This window comes from Schistocerca nitens, chromosome 1 (genome assembly GCF_023898315.1).
Source record: "Schistocerca nitens isolate TAMUIC-IGC-003100 chromosome 1, iqSchNite1.1, whole genome shotgun sequence".
Lineage (NCBI taxonomy): Eukaryota > Metazoa > Arthropoda > Insecta > Orthoptera > Acrididae > Schistocerca > Schistocerca nitens.
The window spans coordinates 991928781-991953500 of record NC_064614.1 but is presented as its reverse complement, the minus strand read 5'-3'; the positions used below and the strand labels follow the sequence as shown (position 1 = coordinate 991953500).

Here is a 24720-nt window from a genome sequence, read left to right as displayed (position 1 = left end):
ACCGCTGAAAAATGGCTGGCACGCTAGCGACGCCAAATGGTAACCACTGGTACTGATACAACCCACAAGGAGTGTTGATGACGAGAAATTCTTTGGAAGACGCATCCAATGGCAACTGATGGTACGCCTCCGATAAGTCAAGTTTGGAAAAGAACTGGCCCCCAGCGAGCTTGGTAAATAACTCCTCAGGACAGGGAAGAGGATAAGTGTCAATGAGGCTCTGAGCGTTGACAGTGGCTTTAAAATCACCGCACACTCGCAGACTCCCGTTTGGTTTAGAAACCACCACGATGGGCGATGCCCATTCGCTGGAGGTAACAGGAAGGAGAATCCCTGAAGCTGTTAACCTGTCGATCTCAGCTTTGACAGGCGCGCGCAACGCCATCGGAATAGGGCGTGCCCGGAAAAACTTAGGGCGAGCTGTAGGTTTAAGAGTAATGTGGGCTTCAAAATCCTTGGCCCGACCCAGGCCAGCAGAGAACACGGACGAGAATTCAGAACACAATCCATCCAGTTGTTGATACGGAATATCCTCAGATATGAGGTGCACATCATCATCAATGGAGAACCCGAACAACTGGAAAGCATCATAACCGAACAGGTTTTCCGTTCCCGCATGATCCACTACATAAAACGTGAGGGGCCTAACAACAGACTTGTAGGCAGTGGAAGCATCAAACTGGCCAACGATAGGAATTTTCTGCTTATTATAAGTTCTCAGATTTCGCGTAACTGGAGACAAGGGAGGGGAGCCCAACTCCAAATACGTGCGAGAATTAATGAGAGTTACTGCAGAGCCAGTGTCCACTTGCATGCGAATGTCTTTATCCAGAACACGAACAGTAACAAACAACTTATTTGTTTGAGAAAGCACACAGTTAACGTCCATGTCCGATGCCTCGTCCTCGTCGACAGGCACTTTAGGGGACTGACACACAGAAGCAATGTGGCCTTTTTTCCTACAAGAATTACATGTGGCCCAACGTTTTGGACACGCGGCCCTGTCATGCTGTACGAAACAACGTGGACAAGAAGGAAGTGCGGAACGAACCTGCTTCTGTGGTTGCTGTTTTTGCTGCGAGCGGGGCGGCCCAACGCGACGTTGTTGACGCGAGTGAACCGCCGCCACATCGTCGTTCCCCTGTGAAACAGGCAAATCGTCCGTGTCAAAAGTGGTCTGTACAGCGCCTACATCACACCACGCGTCTATTTGCGCACCAGCAGCGTGAGATACTTCAAAAGATTGAGCGATGCTTAGAACTTCCGACAACGACGGGTTTGACAGTTGTGAGGCACGTTGCCGAACTTCTTTATCAGGAGCAAGCCGTAGAATAGCATCCCTAACCATTGAATCAGCATAAGACTCATGATGAGTGTCCGTGACAAACTGACATTTCCTACTCAGACCGTGTAGTTCCGCTGCCCAAGCCCGGTAAGATTGATGGGGCTGTTTACGACACCGGTAGAACGACACGCGGGCGGCAACGACATGGGTATTTTTGCGGTAATAGTTAGACAATAAGTCACACATTTCTTGGAAGGACAGAGAGGCTGGTTCCCGCAGAGGGGCTAACTGAGATAGCAGCTGATAGATCCGTGGGGAAATCCAAGATAGAAATAACGACTTACACATAGGAGCGTCGACAACGCCGAAAGCCAAGAAGTGTTGCCACAAACGCTTCTCATAATCCTCCCAGTCTTCAGCGGCCTTGTCGTAAGGAGGGAACGGAGGCGGAGAAGAGGAAGACAGACGATGAGTAAGCGACGTCGACAACGCCTGAATAGCAGCCGTCAGCTGTGTTTGTTGTTCAATGAGCGCTTGCATAAGCTGTTCCATGTCTGCCCCGACACGAACACCCAAGTCCACAACGCAGGAAAAAAAATATCCGACCTCGTCGCCAAAATGTTATAACCTTTAAGCACTAATAATTTGCGTGGATATGCAAAAGTAGAAACACTAGCGGGTTACATACTACTGACTCCGCATCTGTCATTCGACTGCCGTGCCCTGACATGCGGCCGGCGCCGTTCATAGCCAGGTGGCGCTCTCGCGCTCGGCCGAGCTGCGGAGCGCCTCTATCGCCGTGTTCGCGTACTAACGTAGCGGCACTTTTGAATGTCATGGCACTGTCACAACAATGACCACTCCTTTTTAGCTATCAGTTGATGTGTGGGGAATGATAAGAGGTAAATGGGGACACAAGGCATGAGACATCAGTTTGTGGGTGGGATAATTTTGGTCTGTGAAGGCCTTAGTGAGACCCTAGAGAAGTTTCAAGAGGGAGTGCTTGACCAGTGATGCAATGACCATGTAAAGCTAGGCTATAGAGAAGAGATTTCTTGGAGTGGAATGGTGGCAGCTGTTGAAATGAAGTTACTGTTGGTGGAAGTTTGATGTGAACGGAGGTACTGGAGGAAAAACTGCCCAAGAAGCCACCTTTCTGTATGGCCCCAGCTCACCTGCATATTCTTGTCCCTTTATTTTGCCTCTCTCCTCTCCCAGTTTTGGTGCTGTACCTAGCAGCCTGCCATCCTGACCATGCCACATCCCTTTGCTCTCGCCCCATAGCTTGTATCACTGTAGAAATCCAGACATAAGACATGTTCCATGCATTCTCCAATCACCACCTATTCCAATCCTGTCAGATGCATTTCTTAGCCCATCAAAGGCAAGACTGTCTGTGAAAGCAGCCATGTACTCAGTTAACTTAGCTGCAACAACCAATGTGCAGCATTCTAGCTGGGTATGAACTCTAACAAATGGTCTGTCATCATTAATGGCCACTACAAAACTGTGGTGAAGAGACAGCTGGACTGCTGTCTTGCTGAGCATGCCATTGCAACTTGTTGCCCTTGACTTTAAGGCTGCTTAATAGCTTGTGGAATGTGGATGCTTCTCACAAGCACTACATTTTTAGCATTGCACGAAGTGGGAACTCTTTCTAAAACATACTCTTTGATCCCTTAACCTACCCTGGCCTCAACCTTTGCTATGTCCTGCCTCCAGCTGACTCTATCCCTTTCCCTGATCTGCCTACAGCCTCCCACATATCTTCTATCCCCAGAACTCACCTCCACAATCCTTTCCTTTTCTCTGCTCTTCCACTTTTGGAGAGGCACCTAGCAACCTTCCATTTGCTCCCCACAGGCATCACTACATTCAACTTCCCCCATCTCCAGGGGACACTGCCTTATCATAGTACTGGCCAAGTGAGCGGAAAGGTTTAGATGTTCACATGAAGCAGTAATGTTGCTACTGGCAGTATTTCCAAAGCCAGACAGGTCTTAGCAGACAAATCTGACAAAGCATGTCCCACAATACCCCATCTCTGCCCAAATTCTTTTCCACAGTTCTTTCCCATAGGCCTTTTCCCCAACACAAGGGGTAACACAATCTGTCCTTGGGGGTGTAGAGCACATGGGAGGATGTGTAGTGCACAGAGCCTCAGGGATACAGGGTGACCTCCTTGAGTAATTAGCCTTACACTGCTGTGGAGCTCTATTGATGTAGCCCAATATATCCCAAATTCATGGGGGACCAAACTGGAGAACAAAGAAACAAATTTAAAAACCAGGGGACTTGAAGATACCTCAAACACCTAAACATTGGATGTTGAACTGATGAGAGCTGTTTCTGAAACAGGGTTGGTAGATAGTCCAATCCAAGAAGGGAAAATGTCACCTAGAAGTTGGCCTAGATCAAGATTGAAACTTTGCCTATTGCACATAGGAGGAAATTTCTAAAACAACAAAGAGAAAAGGAAAGAAATGAATGACTTCCTAAGGAAACATGGAGTGAATTAAAAGGTCCTGAACCTAAGCCCTCCAAGAAATAACTGTCTCAGAATAAAGGGGGTAAACCAACTCCTTCCACTTTCAAGATAGGCAATAAGAGGAAGAGGGAAGAGTCTGTTACTCCCACTTCCCTGGATAACTTGATCTATAAAAAGCCAATACAGGAAACAGAGAAACAGATCTACAGAACTGCTGTCTGGTTTTCACAGTGGGACAGTCACACAGGATTATCCACTCGTTAACATCACCTCCCTGGGGGAGCTACTTCAGATGGCTCTTTTTGCAAATATTGAGAAAGATGAAAATCATGGCCACAAATTCAAGATGGTCAGTCTGGAAGAGATGCTCTAATCATTGTCTTTGAGAGAATGGAAGCAGTAGATTGGCTGAAGAAGATGTTGCCATGTGAGGAGGCGAAGCTGCTACTCTCGACTGCAGAGAAACCCTTAAAGAACACAAAGATATCAATATAGGTATCTAAACTACTAAGGATGTTTCTCCAAAGACCCCTATTGAGAAAGTTCAAGTTCAAAATCAGAAAGTCTCGACAGAGGACATGACGATAACTAACTGGAAAGTTGCATCTGATGGCCAAATCCTTGTGGTCGAAGTTAGGGAGAAATTGCTGAAGGCACTATGAGAGCAGGCCCTAAAACTGTATTTAGGTAACTGTCAGGGTGATTATGGACATATGGACATCAGATGTGACAATGATAGCAAGCAGGTGTCTGGGAATGTTGCAGATAAACCTGCAACACAGTAAGAAGACAATTGCCACCTTGAGTCACCTCCTGGGAGGACAGGAGATAGACAAGGCCATGATTCAGGCAGCACTACAGTGTTTTCTCCCATTGCTCTCCTGCTAGCCCTCACGCCTCACGTCCTACCCCCCCCCCCCTTTCCCCTGCCCCACTACCAATCCTAGCCCTAATCATACTAGTGTGGTGTGTGTGTGTGTGTGTGTGTGTGTGTGTGTGTGTGTGTGTGTGTGTGTGTTTCTCCATATGATGGAGGTTTTTCATAGCCAAAAAATAGTCAACAGTGTACTTTCAAATTTGCCTATCTGATGTTCCACACCTGTTTCAGGTGGTGAGTAGCAATATATCCTAATTCATATTGTTATTCCATCATAGGTTTTCAGTGTTTGAATATTTGTGTACATTTGTGGACCAAAAGCAATTTCTTTGCAGTCATAAATGAAACAGAAACTTGTAACTATGATCCAAATTAAGGCCGATATTAACGTCAGTTTGCATTGAAGAAAATCACAGCCATTTAGCAGCTCTATTATTATCAACAAACCTAGAAATTGGTATGTCTTCTTTAGTGTCTGTCTTTGTATATTGATCTGTAAATCAAATGAGGCAGCACAATCATAGTCAACAATTGGCTCATTACACACACACACACACACACACACACACAAACACACACACACACACGGCTGTCTTAATAATATATACGAATTTATTTATATTGTTCTGAACTTAAATTTTATGTTTCTCTTGTGTCAGAAATTGACATAGTTTGCAAAAATTTTATGAGAGACTAATACAGAGGAAGGAACTGTGTATTGCAAACCTAAGTCAAGTCATTTTAATTGCTATTTTAGTGTATATTTTGGCTTCAGAATGACATTGACCAACTTCTTAAATGTCCAACACTACAGACAAGTAATATCATAGAATTTCTAGACAGCAGGAGACTTGTTCCACAATGAAATATTGTAAAGTAATTGGAAACGAAGCTGTCTTTATTAATTGAATATGAATGCTGATGCTTTCTGACATTGCTGTTTCATACCCACTGTTTTACATTCAGTAGCTTACTGATATTTCCTAATTCATATATCTTGACAATCTGTGTGATTCCTCTTGATTTCCTTGATCGTAATGAAAGTATTTTGCTTTTAGCACGATTTACTCACAGCACATGTTGTTGATAAATAGCTATTTGGTGCCACTTCATTGCCATGATTGTAATTACTTTAACAATTGTATCTTGTCTTTGCACTGATAAGCTTAATGTATCACGTGCTGCCCATAAAGTATTTTAATTTGTCCATATCATTACGTGATTTTGATTATAGAAACACTTGTTTTGATTTTAAATTTCTTTTAGTGTCAAAAATAGTAAAGTAATTCACAAAATAAAGGCAAACTTGAGAAAGGACTGTTTGAGATATCATTTAGCAGCTTATTTCTGTATAAACTGTAATGGAAACTTTGTGTCACCCAACTTTTTAGTGATGTTCACTATCCCGTTTAGGATCAGGGTATGTTACAAAAGCCATTAAGTTTAGTTTGTGAGAATGTTATTAGTATAGAACACAGACATTACGAAAATAGTTTTGAGAAGTGTACAGTAATTCACTAATTGTTCAATAGACAATATTAGAAGTAAGACGTAAATACTACAATCTTTGCTTCTTTGCAACATCTACCTGGAAGATAATCTTTTTTATCATCAATTGGAAAACTTCCACCTTCAAAAGTTAATACTGTTTTTTTATTAGTTCACATTATTTTTGTATTTCTACACCATGTTATCTACCAGCTGAAAAATGCTCCTCTTGGAGCGCAAAAAAGGCAAATATGTTCCTATTTAAAAGACTCTGACGAAAATCAGGGAACCAGCTGCCTCAGTTTCGTTCCACTTCCTTACCAAAAAGTTTGGCATGTGAACATATTTGCAGTCTTTTAACACAGAACATTCCAAATCCTCGCTCTTTGTAGTTAAGCCTTTGTACTCAAGACTCTCACTACCATTGTCTATACAAGCTGTGATAAAAAAAAGGAAAGTTCTGTTTTTCATAATTAATCTTTATTTATTCTTCATCAACATTAACTTTGACCCCTTCTTAGTAATCCCCCTCAGATATCATACCGTTGTGCCAGTGCTTTTTCCTTGCTCTTCTTCAGCCTCAGGGATAGAAAAAAGTTGCAGATGGCCATGCCCAGTGAGTACGGTGACTGAGGCAATGAAACTGTTTTGTTTTTTTGTCAAAAAATCATGAACAAGCATTGAGGTGTAAGTGGGAGCATTATTGTGATGCAATTTCTATGAGCTATCATTTTCTTAAAATTGTTTCATCCAAATGGCCCATAACTTACAGGTAGTATTTCTTATTGACTGTGCAACTATAAGGCAGGAACACATGATGCATTGCATTGCAATCAAAGAAAACAGTGAGAAGAACCTTCACATGTGATCAAAGGTGTCAATTTTTTTTCAGTCTTAGCTCTTCATTTAGTTTCCATTGGGACGATTGGTCTTTATTTCGACACCATACCCATATACCCATGTTTTGTCATCTGGTATAACCTTCTTTAGAAGTTCTGGATCATTGTCAGTTTTGTTCAGCAATTTGTGAGTGATGTCTATGCAACACTGTTTTTGGTCAAAATTCAACATTTTCAGAATGAATTTTGCTACTACACATTTCATGCTGAGCCAAAGGATATGCAAACATCAGCAGCAACATCTCTGTCACTGTCTTCATCTCTTTCTCTCACTCTTCCTTACCAGTTTACATTCCCTGCCACTATCATTGTCTCTCTGACTCACTGCCATTGTCTTTGTCCAGTTATTTTTCTCTCCCATTGCCACTGTCTCATTTTTCTCCCTTAAAGTCTCCTGTTTTTCTCTTCAGCCACTGTTGTCTCCTCTTCACACACATCGTTGGGGATGGTTTCCGCAGGGTTTTGACCCATAGACTGGGAAACTTTAACAATGGAAATAGGGGTTGGGGGAAGTAGGCAAATTTTTTCATGTTGAAGTTCACTGGTCTGGGGATAAGGTGATCCAGACCCATTAAACCTAGATATGATCTCCACTCTATCTCTCTTTTTCATTTCCACTGTCTTATTTTGCTCCCACTGCTACTGCCTTCATCCATCTCTTTTTTTTCTCTCTCTTATCACCACTGTCTCCTACTGACCATCACCTCTTTCTCTCTCCCACCATCAATGTCCCCTCTCTCTTTCTCTCCCACTGTCACTGTCTTCTCTCTCATCCACTGTCACTGTCTCTCTGCTACTCTCTTTCAGCATGAAAAAGTGCAAATATGTTTGAATGCCAAAATTGTTGGTGATGAATGTGGAATGAGAAACTGAAGTTGCTGGTGCCCTGTTTCTTCACCAGTGTGTTTTAAAGAGGAGCATATTTACCTTTTCTGTGCCCTGGCAGAAACAACTTTATGGATTATCCAATGCGCATAAACCTGAGGTTCGATTGAGGCCAATTGTCAGTGCTATAGGCGATCCCACCCACCTTGCCTCACTGCTGCGACCTTATGCTGGTAGAACTGACAGTCATATTAAAAATTCAACTTATTTCATTGACAAGTTAAAGGAAATGAGCGTGGGTCTGGGTGATATCCTCATCAGTTTTGATATTGTGTCATCATTTACCATGATTCCGGTAAACGAAGCTATCTCGTGTATAGCAGATATTTTTCCTACTGATACTGAGGCATTATTCTGACACTGCCTCACCACAACCTACTTTCACTACATAGTGACTTTTATGAACATATTGAAAGGGTGGCTAACTTGTTTATGAAGACGCTTAAACAACGGGCATTGCAGACTGCCAGTAAGAGACCAGCCAGATGGTATCGCTATGTCGATGACACTTCCATAGTATGGACACATGGAGCAGAGGAGTTGGATGCCTTCAAGATACATCTAAACAGCATTAATCCAAAAATCCAATTTACTATGGTGACGGAGAGTAATGGGAAATTGAATTTCCTAGATGTGTCTGTGATTAAACAACAGGACGCAATGTTAGGGCATAAGGTGTATAGAAAGGACACACATACTGATAAATTTTTTTTCATAAAGATTCAAACCACCACCCTAGATGAAAAAGAAGTGTGATAAAAACCTTGGTAGACAGGGTGTACAAAATTTGTGAACCAGTTTATTTAAAAGATGAGATTGAACATCTACGGTTGGCAGAGAATCAGGAACAACAATGAACATCAGCTGCCCGTGGCAAGGTTTTTCTTCCATTCATTAGTAAGGTCACGGATTGCATTGGGAAAGTTTTAAGCACATACAGGGTGGAAACTATTTTCAGACCCACCACGAAAATAAAATATTTAAGATCGGCGAAAGATGCACAACGTTCTTTGGCTATATCAGTAATATATAAAATTCCTTGTAGTTGTGGACAGGTTTATATCGGTACTACAAAGAGAAGTGTGAACACCCGTCTGGTTCAACATAAGAGGAATTGCCACCTGGGTCACATGGATAAATCGGTCGTAGCAGAACATGTTTACCAGGAAGGTAATCATGAAATAAAATTCAGCCAGATGAGCATCATATCTGAAACCTCACATTATTATGAACACTAATTTTAACAGGAAAGAGGAAGGTGTTAAACTGGATAAAATTTGGATGTCAGTGTTTGTATCTGAAACATGACAATCAATTACTTTCAATCGAGAATGTTGGCATTACTAGAGACAGTCTCATAGCCAATGCCACGTGATGGACAGTGGCACCCTCTGCATGTCTATATAATCAGCACTTCCTTGAGTTCTCTTTGCCATTCCCTGCTTTGCCTTGGAAGATGTCTCTCGCAGTTGGAGACAAAATGTCAGGGTCGAGTTTTATACATCGACCACGGCCTATCAGCCCGGAAGTTTTAAGTGAAGACAATACTGGCTGTGAAAACCTACGTTGTATCATCAGCTATTTATTTTCACTGTATATAACAAATACTCTTCTGTTAGGACACATTAGCAACCAGTGCTGTTGACAGCACTGTGCACTGCATGCTGTCTGTAATATGGAACATTCTATATATCTTTCACGATATTGTTATATGGGTAACACAAATGAAAAGGAAAGATAATATTTGGCCACATTCTGAAGTAGGTACCAGGCAATGGTTCTTTCATCTTGAGAATCAAACCTGATCATGCAGCATATTAGCTGTTATAGCTGTTATATCCGTTACAATCATCTAAACATTGCTAAAAATGATTGGCTGAATCTCTGTGGCTACTTTCCTTTTGCTGATTATAATTTACATCTTTAAAAAATAATAACAAGCTAGTAGGATAATGGATGCCACATATTGAAAACACTAACTTTTTTACTTCCAAGCTTTGTAAAATATTTTATTATTAATGATATGTGATGGTGGTGCTTTATAGGTGTTTCACACATGCCTCATGACAATTTATAGTCCTAAATCTTACTCATAGGGCTCCATGACAAGTCAGTCAGCTACATATCACAGACATTTTGCATTTCTAGTATATTATGTAAAATCAGAGGTGATTTGCCTCTTGTTAAAAACTTTCTTCAGACTACAAATCACAATTGTGTATCTTAATCTTAACTTACGTGCTGACACTCAAATTTTATGTCAACTGTAACCATATAAAAATGCATCATTCCTTCATTAACAATATGGCATCCTGGCATAGATATGCTTGCCATATTTGGTACCCTTCATTATAGAATCTTGCAGTCCTGGGTGCTCTATGAGTGAGCATATGAGGTCTGTTCAAAAAATTCTGATACTTTGTCCACAACATTTTTCTGTGCTTACGTTGTACATATTGCTTATGATCTCCTTTGAAATACTCTCCTCCACAGTCGATGCACTGCTTCCAACACCATTTCCACTTCCGGAAGCAGTTTTGGTACAGACTCTTGCTGGATCGAGTGAAGTTCTGTCTGCAAATTTTCTTTTATCTCGTTTATCATTGCAAATCTTTATCCTTTTAACGTGCTTTTTGAGTTTGGAAATAAAAAAAAAAGTCTGTAGGTATCAGTTCTGGAGAGTACAGAGGATGAGCACCACAGTGATTTTGTTTTCTGTGTAATAGTCACACACCAGCAGGAACAAATGTGTGGGTGCATTATCATGATGCAAGACCCACAAATTGTCTCACCACATTTCAGGCCATTTCATTCTCACATTTTCTCGTAGGCATCGCAGCACGTACCAATAGTACCTCGATTAACAGTTTCTCTCTGTGGCACAAATTCATGATGAACTAATCCTTCAAAGTCAAAGAAAACTATCAGCATGGCTTTGATATTTGACCTGACCTGATGAGTTTTCTCTGGTCTTGGCAAACCTTTCTCAACCCATTGTGAAGACTGAACCTTGATCTCAACATCATAACTATAGACCAATGTCTCATCACCAGTTGTAAGTCTCTTAATGAACATCTTGTTCCCACTTGCATGATCCAAAAGCTCTTCACTGATTGCAAGGTGAAGGTCTTTCTGGTCTTGACCCATGAGCTGTGGGATGAACCTGGAAGAAAAATGGTGCATTCCAAGATGCTATGTCAGGATTTAATGACATGATCCAACTGAAATGTTACATTCTTCTGCAATCTCTCAGACAGTCAGTCTTTAATAGGCTTGCACAATTTCATTAGCACTCCTGACATCAGTGTCATCAGTAGACATCAAAGGGTGTCCTAGGCAAGGGTCATCTTTAACCTCTGTCTGGCCATTTTTAAACTATGGCACCAAATGTGGCTTAAACACTCATCACCATAGTCTTTCTGCATCATTTGGTGTATGTCTGTAAAGATTTTTTTGAGTTTCACACAAAATTTAATGCAGATGATTTGCTCCTCTAACTCTGCCATCTCAAAATTCGTGAACTGTGCAACACAACATTCTACTCAGTACAGCACTGAACAGTAACTAACAGGCCTACAACAATGAAACTTCCGACAGTTACACATTAAACACAGGCATGCGCAATGATGGCAACCGCATTTCACCCACCATTGGTGCGAATTACGAATGTCCTGGAAATTTTTGAACAGACCTCATATATTGCCCCAAGTTTCTCAAGAACTGTAACAACACTGACGTTTTTATGCTACTTACATCTCCCATTTATAACTTATATTGTCATCAAATCAAAGCGAGTCCATTTGGTAAATGATATATTAGGTGCAAGAGTGGTACCTTATACAAGTGAACACTTCTTGTGTGTGTGTCCCTACCTTTTGCCCAAAGGCATGTTTCTACTCCTTCTAAGATTATATGCTGCTACAATTTTATTACACTCTCCCGTATTTTTCAAAATTTAGTCCAAAAGTGGCAACAGTTTTGTGCACCAAAGAGAGGGGGAGAGAGAGAGAACCTAAAGAATCAAAAACTTCAATATTTTTATCCGCAAAAGAAAATTTATGTTACTGAAAGTACATATGTATTAGTTTTGAAATATCCATTTGGTTTCAGAAACTTGGCACATAGTTCTCACAGTTTGAAAATATTACTTCTGCAGAACTTCATTTGAACTGCATAAGAGATGCAGCAAACAGAGTATGTCACTACCACACTGTGACATATTGGTTGGGCTTGTCAAAGGAAAAATACACACATAGAGATGTCCAATGTATATCAGAGTGACATGCATCTGGATCACTTCAGTATATAATCCAACATAGGAAGAATTCTGCAGAAGATTGTGTCAATGCTTTCAGTATTGCAAAAGTCGGAGGGCACTGAGGCATTACTTTTTGCTAAATAATGACAGTGCAGCTAAAAAAAATTAATTCAAATGTAATGTTTACAAAAGCTTCATTCAAATTACCATTTCAACAGATTTCTGTTTTGGGCTTTCTTCCACATTATTAAAGTATGAATATTATCTCCATTAACTTCTGCTTCCTGTTATTCCTTCCTACCAGACTGGGCTATTCCCACCATAATACTGTAGATAGATGCAGCACACAGGCCTACCTGTGCTCTTAGACTCACTGAACACAGTATGTACCTGATCTGCATAGAAACCCCTTCATAGTTGTAGCTTTGCTTTTATTTGGTCTGTTTAAAGCTTGTATCATTACATGAGTGACAGTATAACCAGATCAGATAATGAAAATTAAATGCAATAAATAAGTTATAACCTCCGATTGTGTATGGTAACTGTCTTATGAACCACATGCTAACCTCTTTATTGCTGTTATCAAAACTTTGTCGAAGTTAAATCTATGGTAGTTGGTGTCTTTAGGGAGTAAGCACAAGGATTTATATACCATAGTTGTTTGTTTTTTCCTCTTGTGGGTGTGCCACCTGGGATGAGCACAATTAAGTTGAAGAAGGAAATTTGCTGCCTATGTTTGTTTGTCCAAGTCAGTTCATTTACCTGCTTCTCATATTTTGTTGCTTTCTTACTTTCATCTATGCACTTACCATGAATTTATTTTGAAAATGACAGTAAATATCTCCTGGAAAAACTTCTTTTAAGCTGCATTCATTCCTTGGACAATATGTACCATTTTCTGACAACAACAACAGCAATCCACTTCTTGTTAGTCATATAGTTATAAACTGGTGGCGCAATATGCATTTTGTAATCGACTGGCTGCTGTCACACCTAGCTGTGAATAGCATGTTGATCAAAAGTCTCAGTATGACCTTTGTTTGTCAATATTATGCTGCTTTTGATTAATATTTATCTACTTTAATAGTAATGAAAAGTTTTAGTGGTATTAATAGTTGCTATAACTAAAATTTCTTTCCAATTCAGATTCAGCATATATTTCCATCTGTAAAGGTGTCTTGCTAATCTTGATGAAATTTTCTTTCTTCATTTTAGGTGATCTTCAGCCAGAGCTCAGATCTCATGGAAAGACAGTCCAGCATGGCATCCTCAACTGAAGAAGTTTCGGGTCCAAATAATGATCTGTCTGTGGGCTCACGTAGAGATGAAGGGGCCACTGACCAATTCAAAGTTTTTAAGGATTTTGATTTCCTGGAATATGAAAGTGAAAGTGTTGAAGTAAGTTTCACTATAGGGGGAATGTTTCTTGTGTTACTGTAGATCAGCTGATGCCATTACTGACATTTCTTTATTTTTCAGGGTGAAAGTACAGATAATTTCAACTGGGGTGTCAGAAGAAGACCAGTGATTGATGGTGAAACAGAGAGAGACCATAGTCTTCAGCAGAGTATTAGTGACAGAACACCTGTACCCAGTAAAAAGATGGTATATTGAAAAGATTTCTGCCATATTTGTAATTGCTCTGTTTTATAATTTTAAACCTTAAGAAAAATCTGAATTTATTTCAGAGAGGAGTTGCTGAAGAATCATCAGATGACGAAGTTGGATCTGAATCTCCACTGGATGAAGTTGCTGTGGCACCTGAATTTGGAAATACAGCAGCAAGTGGCAGTGGTGCTTTTCCTCCAGGTTCACTTATTCTGCGCGAGCGCCGTGAACGTCATGATTCTGGAACTCGTTCAGATACTTCGTAAGTACTAAAAGAACAACACATCTAACTTGCCATAGATTATAATATTTTTAGTTTGAAAACTGTTGAAGTTCAGTTTGTATAATGATTAACATTATACAGTACCATTTTATGTGCTAGGTGGCAGGCAAAAAATTTATAGTGTGTCCTTAAAAACTATGAAATGAAAGAAAAAAGTTAAATTTTGTGTTTGGCACAGTAAAGGTTACATTTTTGTCATTAAATGATAAGCTGACACACCAGACATCACATCCAAAGCCACTAATTCATCAATATAGAAGTTCAGTATGGAGCCTTAATAAGGTTAAATCACGTGGTATGTTCCATCATGTATACCACTTGAAACAAGACAATGCAGAGTAACTAAGAGAAAATTCTAAAAAATTTGCCAATTTTTATCTAGATTTGATAATTTTAGAGATAATGTCAGTGGAGTAATTTCAGTGATAAAAAATTCACCCATGTTCTATAGATTCCTTTAAGAAGGAGAACCTTCAAAGATGGAGTACAAGTCAAGCAAGGTATGCATTAAAAAAAAAGACAAGGCAGTTGTAGAAGTTTAACTTGTGCTCTATATTAAAAATATACTGTCAATATACTGTGTAGTGTCAGTCACGCTTATGCCAACTTCCCGAAAAAGCTTCTGCCTCCTCAGTTGTGCTTGATAGCCACTGTTATCAGCTATTCATAGCATCAGATTTACTTGTTTATGATAGTATTTTCCAAAGAAAATAGTTACCTACATCTGTAAATACTGACTCTTCTTTACAGTACTTTACTGTTTGTCATGCAACATTCCAGTGAATATAACTATCGTCTGTAAGCAGTGCTACATAGCTTAAATGTATTTAAAGACAGACTTCACAAACAATGAAAAACTTCTGTAGTGTGTGTTTATTTATTTATTGACAGCTAGTTTTGGTCACATGAGCACTTTCATGTCATGGATCCATCAGGTTAAAGTATGTATGTATTGAATACTAAGGTACTACAACTACATACTAAGGTATTAAATACATACATACTTTAACCTGATGGATCCATGACTTGAAAGTGCTCATGTGACCAAAACTAGCTGTCAATAAATAAAAAAATACACACTACAGAAGTTTTTCATTGTTTTGTGAAGTCTTTCTTTAAATACATTTAAGCTATGCAGCACTGCCGTAAAGGTATATGTGACTTGAAGGTTGACAGACACTGATTGTTGATAGATAAATAAATACAAATTACAGCTGTGGTAGGTTTGTGATTCCATTATTTGAGCATAACTATTTGTGTTGTTCAGTGGTTTCTGGTGCAAAGTAGTTTTTGTGGGCAGCTATATGTTTCTGAAAAACCATTTATTTATGACAAACTTAACTTCCAATACTGGAAACCTAAACTGGAATAGGTATTAGATTGTTCCAGCATCAGAAAACTGAAGTGACTCACTGTAGAACACACAGTTATCATTCATTGTCTTCTTTTTCAGCAACAGCACATCAGCAGCAGCCATTTGACATATGCTGCTGATTAAAGACCACCTCCAGATACTTCCATATATATGGCCTTCAGCTGTATGATTCTATGTTGCTCCTGCATGTTCCTGATGCTGTCTACTTGCCTGCATGTAGATCTTTGAGTATTGGAATCCAGGAGAGAACTTCCTTACTCCATCTACCATCCACTTGCCTGGTGATCTTCCACCTATCTCCATTCTACTTTCATTACACTTATAATTATGCATTCCACTCTTGTCTGTTCCTGATCCATTTGATTATATTTCTGCATTCCTACTAATTCCAAACGAGCATTTCTCAATCTCTCACTGAGCAACCTTCAGTTTTTGACTGGTTTTCATGTTGCGTGTCAGAACTCTTAACACACACTTGTTGTAAGCTTTCCTTTTTTAGACACATTACAAGCTTAGTTTTGAAAAATGAATTTAGTTTACTCTTCTCTTTATTTACTTTACTGTTCATCCTGTTATTGTATTCGATTGCCTTTAATACAAAAAGACATCAGCTCTTTGTTTTTGTAGTTGTAGTTCTTATAAGTATAGTCTTAAGTCAGAATACTGGCTTGATGCACTTTACTGCACACTACATCCATTTGAATCTGCTTACTGTATTCAAGCCTTGGCCTCTCAATGCAGTTTCCCCAGCCCCACCCCTCTCTCCCCCCAATATGTCATTCCTTTACCTTACTGACCGTTCCTTGTTGGCTCAAATTATGCCCCATCATCCGATCCCTTCTTTTACTCAAATTGTGCCACAAATTTCTTTTTGTCCTAATTTGATTCAGCACCTCCTTGTTTGTTATTCAATTCACTAATTTTCACCATTGTTCTCTAGCACTATATTTCAAAAGCTTCTATTCTCTTGTGGTTTGGACTGCTTATTATCCATGTTTCACTTCTGTACATGGCTATTCTCCTTAGAAAGAAATACTTCCTAACTCTTAAATTTATGTTTCAGTGTTAACTCTTTTCTTGTTAGTGTCAGCCTGTATTTCATACGATCTCTGCTTTAACCATCATCAATTGTTTTGCTGCCAAAACAGCAACAATCTTCTACTTCTTTTAGCATCTCATTTCCCATCATAATTCCCTCAGCATTGTGTGCTTTAATTGGACTTCATTCCACCAAGTTTGTTTTACTTGTGTCGAATTTCATCATACAACCTCTGTTCAAACTGTTTCTATTACTTCTTTGTTAATTTGTACTTTTTTCAGTATGTTTGGTGTGTACTATTTTAAAATTGATTTTCAGGTCTACTTTCTCAGTTCAGTTCTTGTGTTTATTATTGAAGTTTGTCTGCACTAGAGGCAAATAGTATCATCAGAAAAATGAAAGTGGTTTGATATATTCCATACAAACAAATTCATTCTTAGTTTTCCCCACTAAAGGATCTGAGAACTCCCTCTAGAGCTGTTAGGAACAGTTATGGCGGTGTGGAATCTCTTTTTTTTATTTGTCTTTCTAACCTGCATTCCTCAAGTCTGTTAGAAGCTGTAGCATTGAAATATATATTTTTCATTATAGTAACATGTTGGATTAATGCTGTGTTTCTTAAGGGTTTTCAGTAGAGATTTTGTTGAAACTGAGCCATGTGTTGTGGTCTTCAGTCCTGAGACTGGTTTGATGCAGCTCTCCATGCTACTCTATCCTGTGCAAGCTTCTTCATCTCCCAGTACCTACTGCAACCTACATCCTTCTGAATCTGCTTAGTGTATTCATCTCTTGGTCTCCCTCTACGATTTTTACCCTCCACACTGCCCTCCAATGCTAAATTTGTGATCCCTTGATGCCTCAAAACATGTCCTACCAACTGATCCCTTCTTCTAGTCAAGTTGTGCCACAAACTTCTCTTCTCCCCAATCCTATTCAATACCTCCTCATTAGTTACGTGATCTACCACCTTATCTTCAGCATTCTTCTGTAGCACCACATTTCGAAAGCTTCTATTCTCTTCTTGTCCATACTAGTTATCGTCCATGTTTCACTTCCATACATGGCTACACTCCATACAAATACTTTCAGAAACGACTTCCTGACACTTAAATCTATACTCGATGTTAACAAATTTCTCTTCTTCAGAAACGATTTCCTTGCCATTGCCAGTCTACATTTTATATCCTCTCTACTTCGACCATCATCAGTTATTTTACTCCCTAAATAGCAAAACTCCTTTACTACTTTAAGTGTCTCATTTCCTAATCTAATTCCCTCAGCATCACCCGATTTAATTTGACTACATTCCATTATCCTCGTTTTGCTTTTGTTGATGTTCATCTTATATCCTCCTTTCAAGACACTGTCCATTCCGTTCAACTGCTCTTCCAAGTCCTTTGCTGTCTCTGACAGAATTACAATGTCATCGGCAAACCTCAAAGTTTTTACTTCTTCTCCATGAATTTTAATACCTACTCCGAATTTTTCTTTTGTTTCCTTTACTGCTTGCTCAATATACAGATTGAATAACATTGGGGAGAGGCTACAACCCTGTCTCACTCCCTTCCCAACCACTGCTTCCCTTTCATGTCCCTCGACTCTTATAACTGCCATCTGGTTTCTGTACAAATTGTAAATAGCCTTTCGCTCCCTGTATTTTACCCCTGCCACCTTTAGAATGTGAAAGAGAGTATTCCAGTCAACACTGTCAAAAGCTTTCTCTAAGTCTACAAATGCTAGAAACGTAGGTTTGCCTTTTCTTAATCTTTCTTCTAAGATAAGTCGTAAGGTTAGTATTGCCTCACGTATTCCAACATTTCCACGGAATCCAAACTGATCTTCCCCGAGGTCCGCTTCTACCAGTATTTCCATTCGTATGTAAAGAATTCGCATTAGTATTTTGCCGCTGTGACTTATTAAACTGACAGTTCGGTAATTTTCACATCTGTCAACACCTGCTTTCTTTGGGATTGGAATTATTATATTCTTCTTGAAGTCTGAGGTTATTTCACCTGTCTCATACATCTTGCTCACCAGATGGTAGAGTTTTGTCAGGACTGGCTCTCCCAAGGCCGTCAGTAGTTCTAATGGAATGTTATCTACGCCCGGGGCCTTGTTTCGACTCAGGTCTTTCAGTGCTCTGTCAAACTCTTCACGCAGTATCGTATCTCCCATTTCATCTTCATCTACATCCTCTTCCATTTCCATAATATTGTCCTAAAGTACATCGCCCCTGTATAAACCCTCTATATACTCCTTCCACCTTTCTGCCTTCCCTTCTTTGCTTAGAACTGGGTTGCCATCTGAGCTCTTGATATTCATACAAGTGTTTTTCTTCTCTCCAAAGGTCTCTTTAATTTTCCTGTAGGCAGTATCTATCTTACCCCTAGTGAGACAAGCCTCTACATCCTTACATTTGTCCTCTAGCCATCCCTGCTTAGCCATTTTGCACTTCCTGTCGATCTCATTTTTGAGACGTTTGTATTCCTTTTTGCCTGCTTCATTTACTGCATTTTTATATTTTCTCCTTTCATCAATTAAATTCAATATTTCTTCTGTTACCCAAGGATTTCTATTAGCCCTCGTCTTTTTACCTACTTTATTGTCTGCTGCTTTCACTACTTCATCCCTCAGAGCTACCCATTCTTCTTCTACTGTATTTCTTTCCCCCATTCCTGTCAATTGTTCCCTTATGCTCTCCCTGAAACTCTGTACAACCTCTGGTTCTTTCAGTTTATCCAGGTCCCATCTCCTTAATTTCCCAGCAGTTTCTTCAGTTTCAATCTGCAGTTCATAACCAAGAGATTGTGGTCAGAATCCATATCTGCCCCTGGAAATGTCTTACAATTTAAAACCTGGTTCCTAAATATCTGTCTTACCATTATATAATCTATCTGATACCTTTTAGTATCTCCAGGATTCTTCCAGGTATACAACCTTCTTTTATGATTCTTGAACCAAGTGTTAGCTATGATTAAGTTATGCTCTGTGCAAAATTCTACAAGGCGGATTCCTCTTTCATTTCTTCCCCCCAATCCATATTCACCTACTATGTTTCCTTCTCTCCCTTTTCCTACTGACGAATTCCAGTCACCCATGACTATTAAATTTTTGTCTCCCTTCACTACCTGAATAATTTCTTTTATCTCGTCATACATTTCATCAATTTCTTCATCATCTGCAGAGCTAGTTGGCATATAAACTTGTACTACTGTAGTAGGCATGGGCTTTGTGTCTATCTTGGCCACAATAATGCGTTCACTATGCTGTTTGTAGTAGCTAACCTGCACTCCTATTTTTTTATTCATTATTAAACCTAGTCCTGCATTACCTCTATTTGATTTTGTATTTATAACCCTGTAATCACCTGACCAAAAGTCTTGTTCCTCCTGCCACCGAACTTCACTAATTCCCACTATATCTAACTTTAACCTCTCCATTTCCCTTTTTAAATTTTCTAACCTACCTGCCCGATTAAGGGATCTGACATTCCACGCTCCGATCCGTAGAACGCCAGTTTTCTTTCTCCTGATAACGACGTCCTCTTGAGTAGTCCCCGCCCAGAGATCCGAATGGGGGACTATTTTACCTCTGGAATATTTTACCCAAGAGGACGCCATCATCATTTAACCATACAGTAAAGCTGCATGTCCTCGGGAAAAATTACAGCTGTAGTTTCCCCTTGCTTTCAGCCATTCGCAGTACCAGCACAGCAAGGCCGTTATGGTTAGTGTTACAAGGCCAGATCAGTCAATCATCCAGACTGTTGGCCCTGCAACTACTGAAAGGCTGCTGCCCCTCTTCAGGAACCACACGTTTGTCTGGCCTCTCAACAGATACCCCTCCGTTGTGGTTGTACCTACGGTACGGCTATCTGTATCGCTGAGGCACACAAGCCTCCCCACCAACGGCATGGTCCATGGTTCATGGGGGGGAACTGAGCCATAAGCTTTCTTAAAAATCTGTGCTCCCCAATACAAAGTTATATGCTTACTGCTGTATTCAAAAATTTGCTCATTGTTCTGTATCCATTTCTAAAGCCAGTTGATTCTTGATATTGATCAAAGTTTAATGTTTTTTTGCTGTGCAGATGGTGATAACTTTAGTGAATATTTTGTATATTTCAGATGGAAGTGTGATGATAAGTCTATAGAGTGCCTCATAATTAATGGCTTACACAACTAGAGTTGAAAGTACATGATACTAAAAGCAGAATTCTAGTAAACAGGGTCTGTAAAATGCTTAACTTAAGAGCTATACTGTGAAACAAATCTGTTCTGCAAGCTCTTTTCTTTCCATATTTTGAGAAGTGATATAGTATGAACCAAAACAACAACAAAATATCCAGTAAACATAGGCTGTAAAATACATGCCTTTAAAGCTATGAAGACTTGTTCATCTTTGCTAATGTAACACACATCTCTTCTACTGAACAAGTGCTCACAGCCCTCAAGGTAACCATTTAACAGCCCTTGTTTACCAGACATTTTCACTTCTAGTATTGTATTGTAGTGCAACTTTATATAAGTGGTTTTTTTAGTGTTTCTAGGATTGGGTACCTTTATTCTTGGCAGGCTTTCATCGTTTAATTAAACAATTGTTCATATACAGCATTTCATTATAACTAAATTACATGTCATTTTAAAAACATACAACTACCAAATATATAATATAACTTTAATTATGTATTAAACCATAAGTTGTTACTGATATTCTCTTTAAATAATTTGCAGTATTTATAACTAGTTCTTGTGTTTACCTAAAGAAGCCATCTGCTTGTAGAGTGTCCTCCATTGTGTATGGTTGCTGTTCCCCTTGGATCTTAGACGTAATGTCTGTTCAGATGCCTATGTACAAGGTGTCCATAATGAAAGTTCAAGTTGCAAAATGCTGTAGAAATAAAACCACTGTTAAGAATTATGTTAAATTTAAACAGCTTATTATTAACATAGAGTGAAATGTTATGGAGCTAGAAAAAAAATTAAGGACAATTTTACCAATAGGTGGAGTTGTAAGCATCTAAACGTAAATGGGGTCAGCTACAAATGGCAGATGAATCACAATACAATGGCTGCAGGACAAGTTCCACATTACACCATCCTTACTGTTCAACGTGCATGACCGTGCAAGTTCAGTAGTCAACAGTAGTGGCACTGTTAGTTAGGTAACCCCATCCAACATGGAAAGGTTATACCACATTGGAGGGGAAAAAATACTTTTGAATTGTCCTGAGGCCAAAAACTGCATAAAAAGCAAAATGGGTGCTTTTGTATGGATAGCAATGCAGAATGTTTTGTAGTATTTTATGCACTACTCTTGCAGGCATGCCCATCGTTTGGACAATTCCCTGTGTACTGCATGTTTGCGCACCAGCACTCAGTCCCTCCTGACATGTTGTGCAACATCTTTGACAGATGTCAGATCAATTGCTTTCCTCCCTCTGCCACACTGCACTTTGAAAGAACCTTTTCTTTTTTTTTTTTTAATTTTGCAGTCATTTTCTCCAATTCCTTAGCAGACATCATCAGACAAATATCTTTTTTCATATACTTTAGTGTCTAGAATGTCTGCAGGGCTACTGGCTCACAGTCATCATTCTTATAAAAGAGCATTTCCAGCAGCATGCAATTCTTCATGGAGACAGTCATGCTGGGCATTTTGGACCCAGACAGAGGAACGACCATGTGCCACACATCTGTCTGATGCTTGCAGTGCCACTTGTTGGTCTCCCCCCCCCCCCCCAATTATGTTTCCCCCTGCATCAATAATATGTTGTTCAAATTTGTTGTCATTCTCAGCATTGGTTCTCTTTCTACTGCATTTTGAAACTGGAACTTCAATTGTGGACACTGCATATCAGGCATGTAGCTCGTGCCAACTTTGAACATATGAACAAAAAAATTGCTATTGCAATCACATCCCATCGTGGTGATTACAAAAACACTTTTTATAAGAGTTTGATTGTGATCTCCTTACAATAATAATAATAATAATAATAATAATTTCTAAAATGTTACCCGATAGGGAATTTCCTTCAAAATCTCATGTACATATTTACTGTCTTTGTCATCTTTGGTGCCTCAAGTTTAATTTCCTTTCCACAATACATGTACCACTGAGTTACTTCATCTAGATATTTGAATAATTATGTAAATAATTCAGGAGCGAAGGAGACCACTCACCAAATAGCAGAATCTTTGAGTCATTAACAGGTACACACAAAAAGAGAAGAGAAACTTGCTAGCTTTTGAAACAAATCCTTCGACGAGCTAGAGTACAAATACTCCCAAAGCTGCACATTGGAATTGATATAACATAGAAGGAACCAGGAAAGTCAGAAACTATAAAAAACAGAGGAGTGAGTGATACGCCACTGACATGATCTGAAGTTGTACCTGTCAATAACTCAACACTTCTATTATATTTGGTACATGGTCTCATGTGTTCCTAAATTATTTACATTCTGCCACAACATTTCTTACTATATTTAAGTTGTTGTTGTTGTTTGTTGTTGTAGTGGTCTTCAGTCCAGAGACTGGTTTGATGCAGTTCTCCATGCTATTCTATGCTATGCAAGCTTCTTCATCTCCAAGTAACTACTGCAACCTACATCCTTCTGAATCTGCTTAGTGTATTCATCGCTTGGTCTCCCTCTATGATTTTTACTCTCCACACTGTTCTCCAATGCTAAATTTGTGATCCCTTGATGCCTCAGAACATGTCCTACCAAACAACCCCTTCTTCTAGTCAAGTTGTGTCACAAATTCCTCTTCTCCACAATTCTGTTCGGTATCTCCTCATTAGTTACGTGATCTATGCATCTAATCTTCAGCATTCTTCTGTAGCACCACATTTCGCAAGCTTCTATTCTCTTCTTGTCTAAACTATTTATCATCTGTGTTTCACTTCCATACATGGCTGCACTCCATACAAATACTTTCAGAAAAGACTTCCTGACACTTAAATCTATACTTGATGTTAACAAATTTCTCCTCTTCAGAAACGCTTTCCTTGCTATAGCCAGTCTACATCTTATATCCTCTCTATTTTGACCATCATCAGTTATTTTGCTCCCAAATAGCAAAACTCATTTGCTACTTTAAGTGACTCGTTTCCTGATCTACTTCCCTCAGCATCACGTGGTTTAATTCGACTACATTCCATTATCCTCTTTTTACATTTGTTGATGTTCACTTTATGTCCTCATTTCAAGACATTGTCCGTTTCGTTCAACTGCTCTTCCAAGTCGTTTGCTTTCTCTGACAGAATTACAATGTCCGTTTAAGTTATTAACTTTTTAATTTTTATGAAACTGTAATCCCAAAATTTGAAGCATATTATTATTATTATTATTATTATTATTATTATTATTATTATTATTTTAAGCTGTATTTACATCCACATACATACTCTGCAAGAACAGTAAAGTACACAGAAGAGGGTACTCTGTATCATTGCTGGTCATTCCCTTTTCCTGTATTACTTGAAAATGGAGCAAGGCAAAAAGATTACCTGTTGAGCCATAATCACAGTTATTTTGTCCTTACTCAAGATGAACAGTGAAGACAGTAGCATTGTTATGTAGTTTGTTGCAAATTGTTTTCCAAATCATATTTTTGTTTCTATGAAATATGGCTGGAGGTCTTTTATCTTCTGCAGCTCTTGTCATTTTGAGGACACCCCCCCCCACCCCCCCACCCCCACCCCCCACTACCACCTCCTCCTTTCATTTCTTGGAGCAAATACTAAATATTACTGCAAGACATGGACAGAATCCTCGCAGTCAACATATAAATTCTTGTATTTATTAGCTAATCAACAATTCCAAGTTTTCAATTCTTCCTCTCATTCCTTAATCACTTTTTTTGAGTCTATATTTGAATAAAATGTAAGATAGGCTTTCCCTCTGTCAGTAAATACCCATCCAAATTTCAAAAGTAGGAGAAATTTCTGATAAATAAGTAAAAAAAAATATTATCATTTTTGTTTAATTATAGACACCAAACTATCATAACATCTGAAATAGTGTGTTTCATTAAGGTATAGCTGGTGTTGGAAACATGGACCATTGACTAATTATGTCATCTTTAATAAAGAAGTGAGCAGTCATATCATGTATGTGAAAGTCCTTGAAGGGGAAAGTTTTGACATGGTTCACGGGCTACTTACTACCACTCTGAGAATCATCCCAACAGAAAAGTTGGAAACAAGGTGCATACTCTAGGTAAAAGTTTG

The 24720-nt window shown here is 39.1% G+C and overlaps 1 protein-coding gene across 1 annotated transcript in view; it reads left to right on the top strand.

The window, feature by feature from the left end:
* LOC126195200 (protein furry) overlaps positions 1-24720 on the top strand; it is a 1217589-nt gene that overhangs the window by 1152404 nt on the left and 40465 nt on the right. The window contains exons 45-47 of the mRNA XM_049933718.1: positions 13396-13578; positions 13660-13785; positions 13869-14050. Of these exons, the coding sequence (XP_049789675.1) occupies positions 13396-13578; positions 13660-13785; positions 13869-14050 (491 nt within the window). The remainder of the gene's footprint in view (positions 1-13395; positions 13579-13659; positions 13786-13868; positions 14051-24720) is intronic.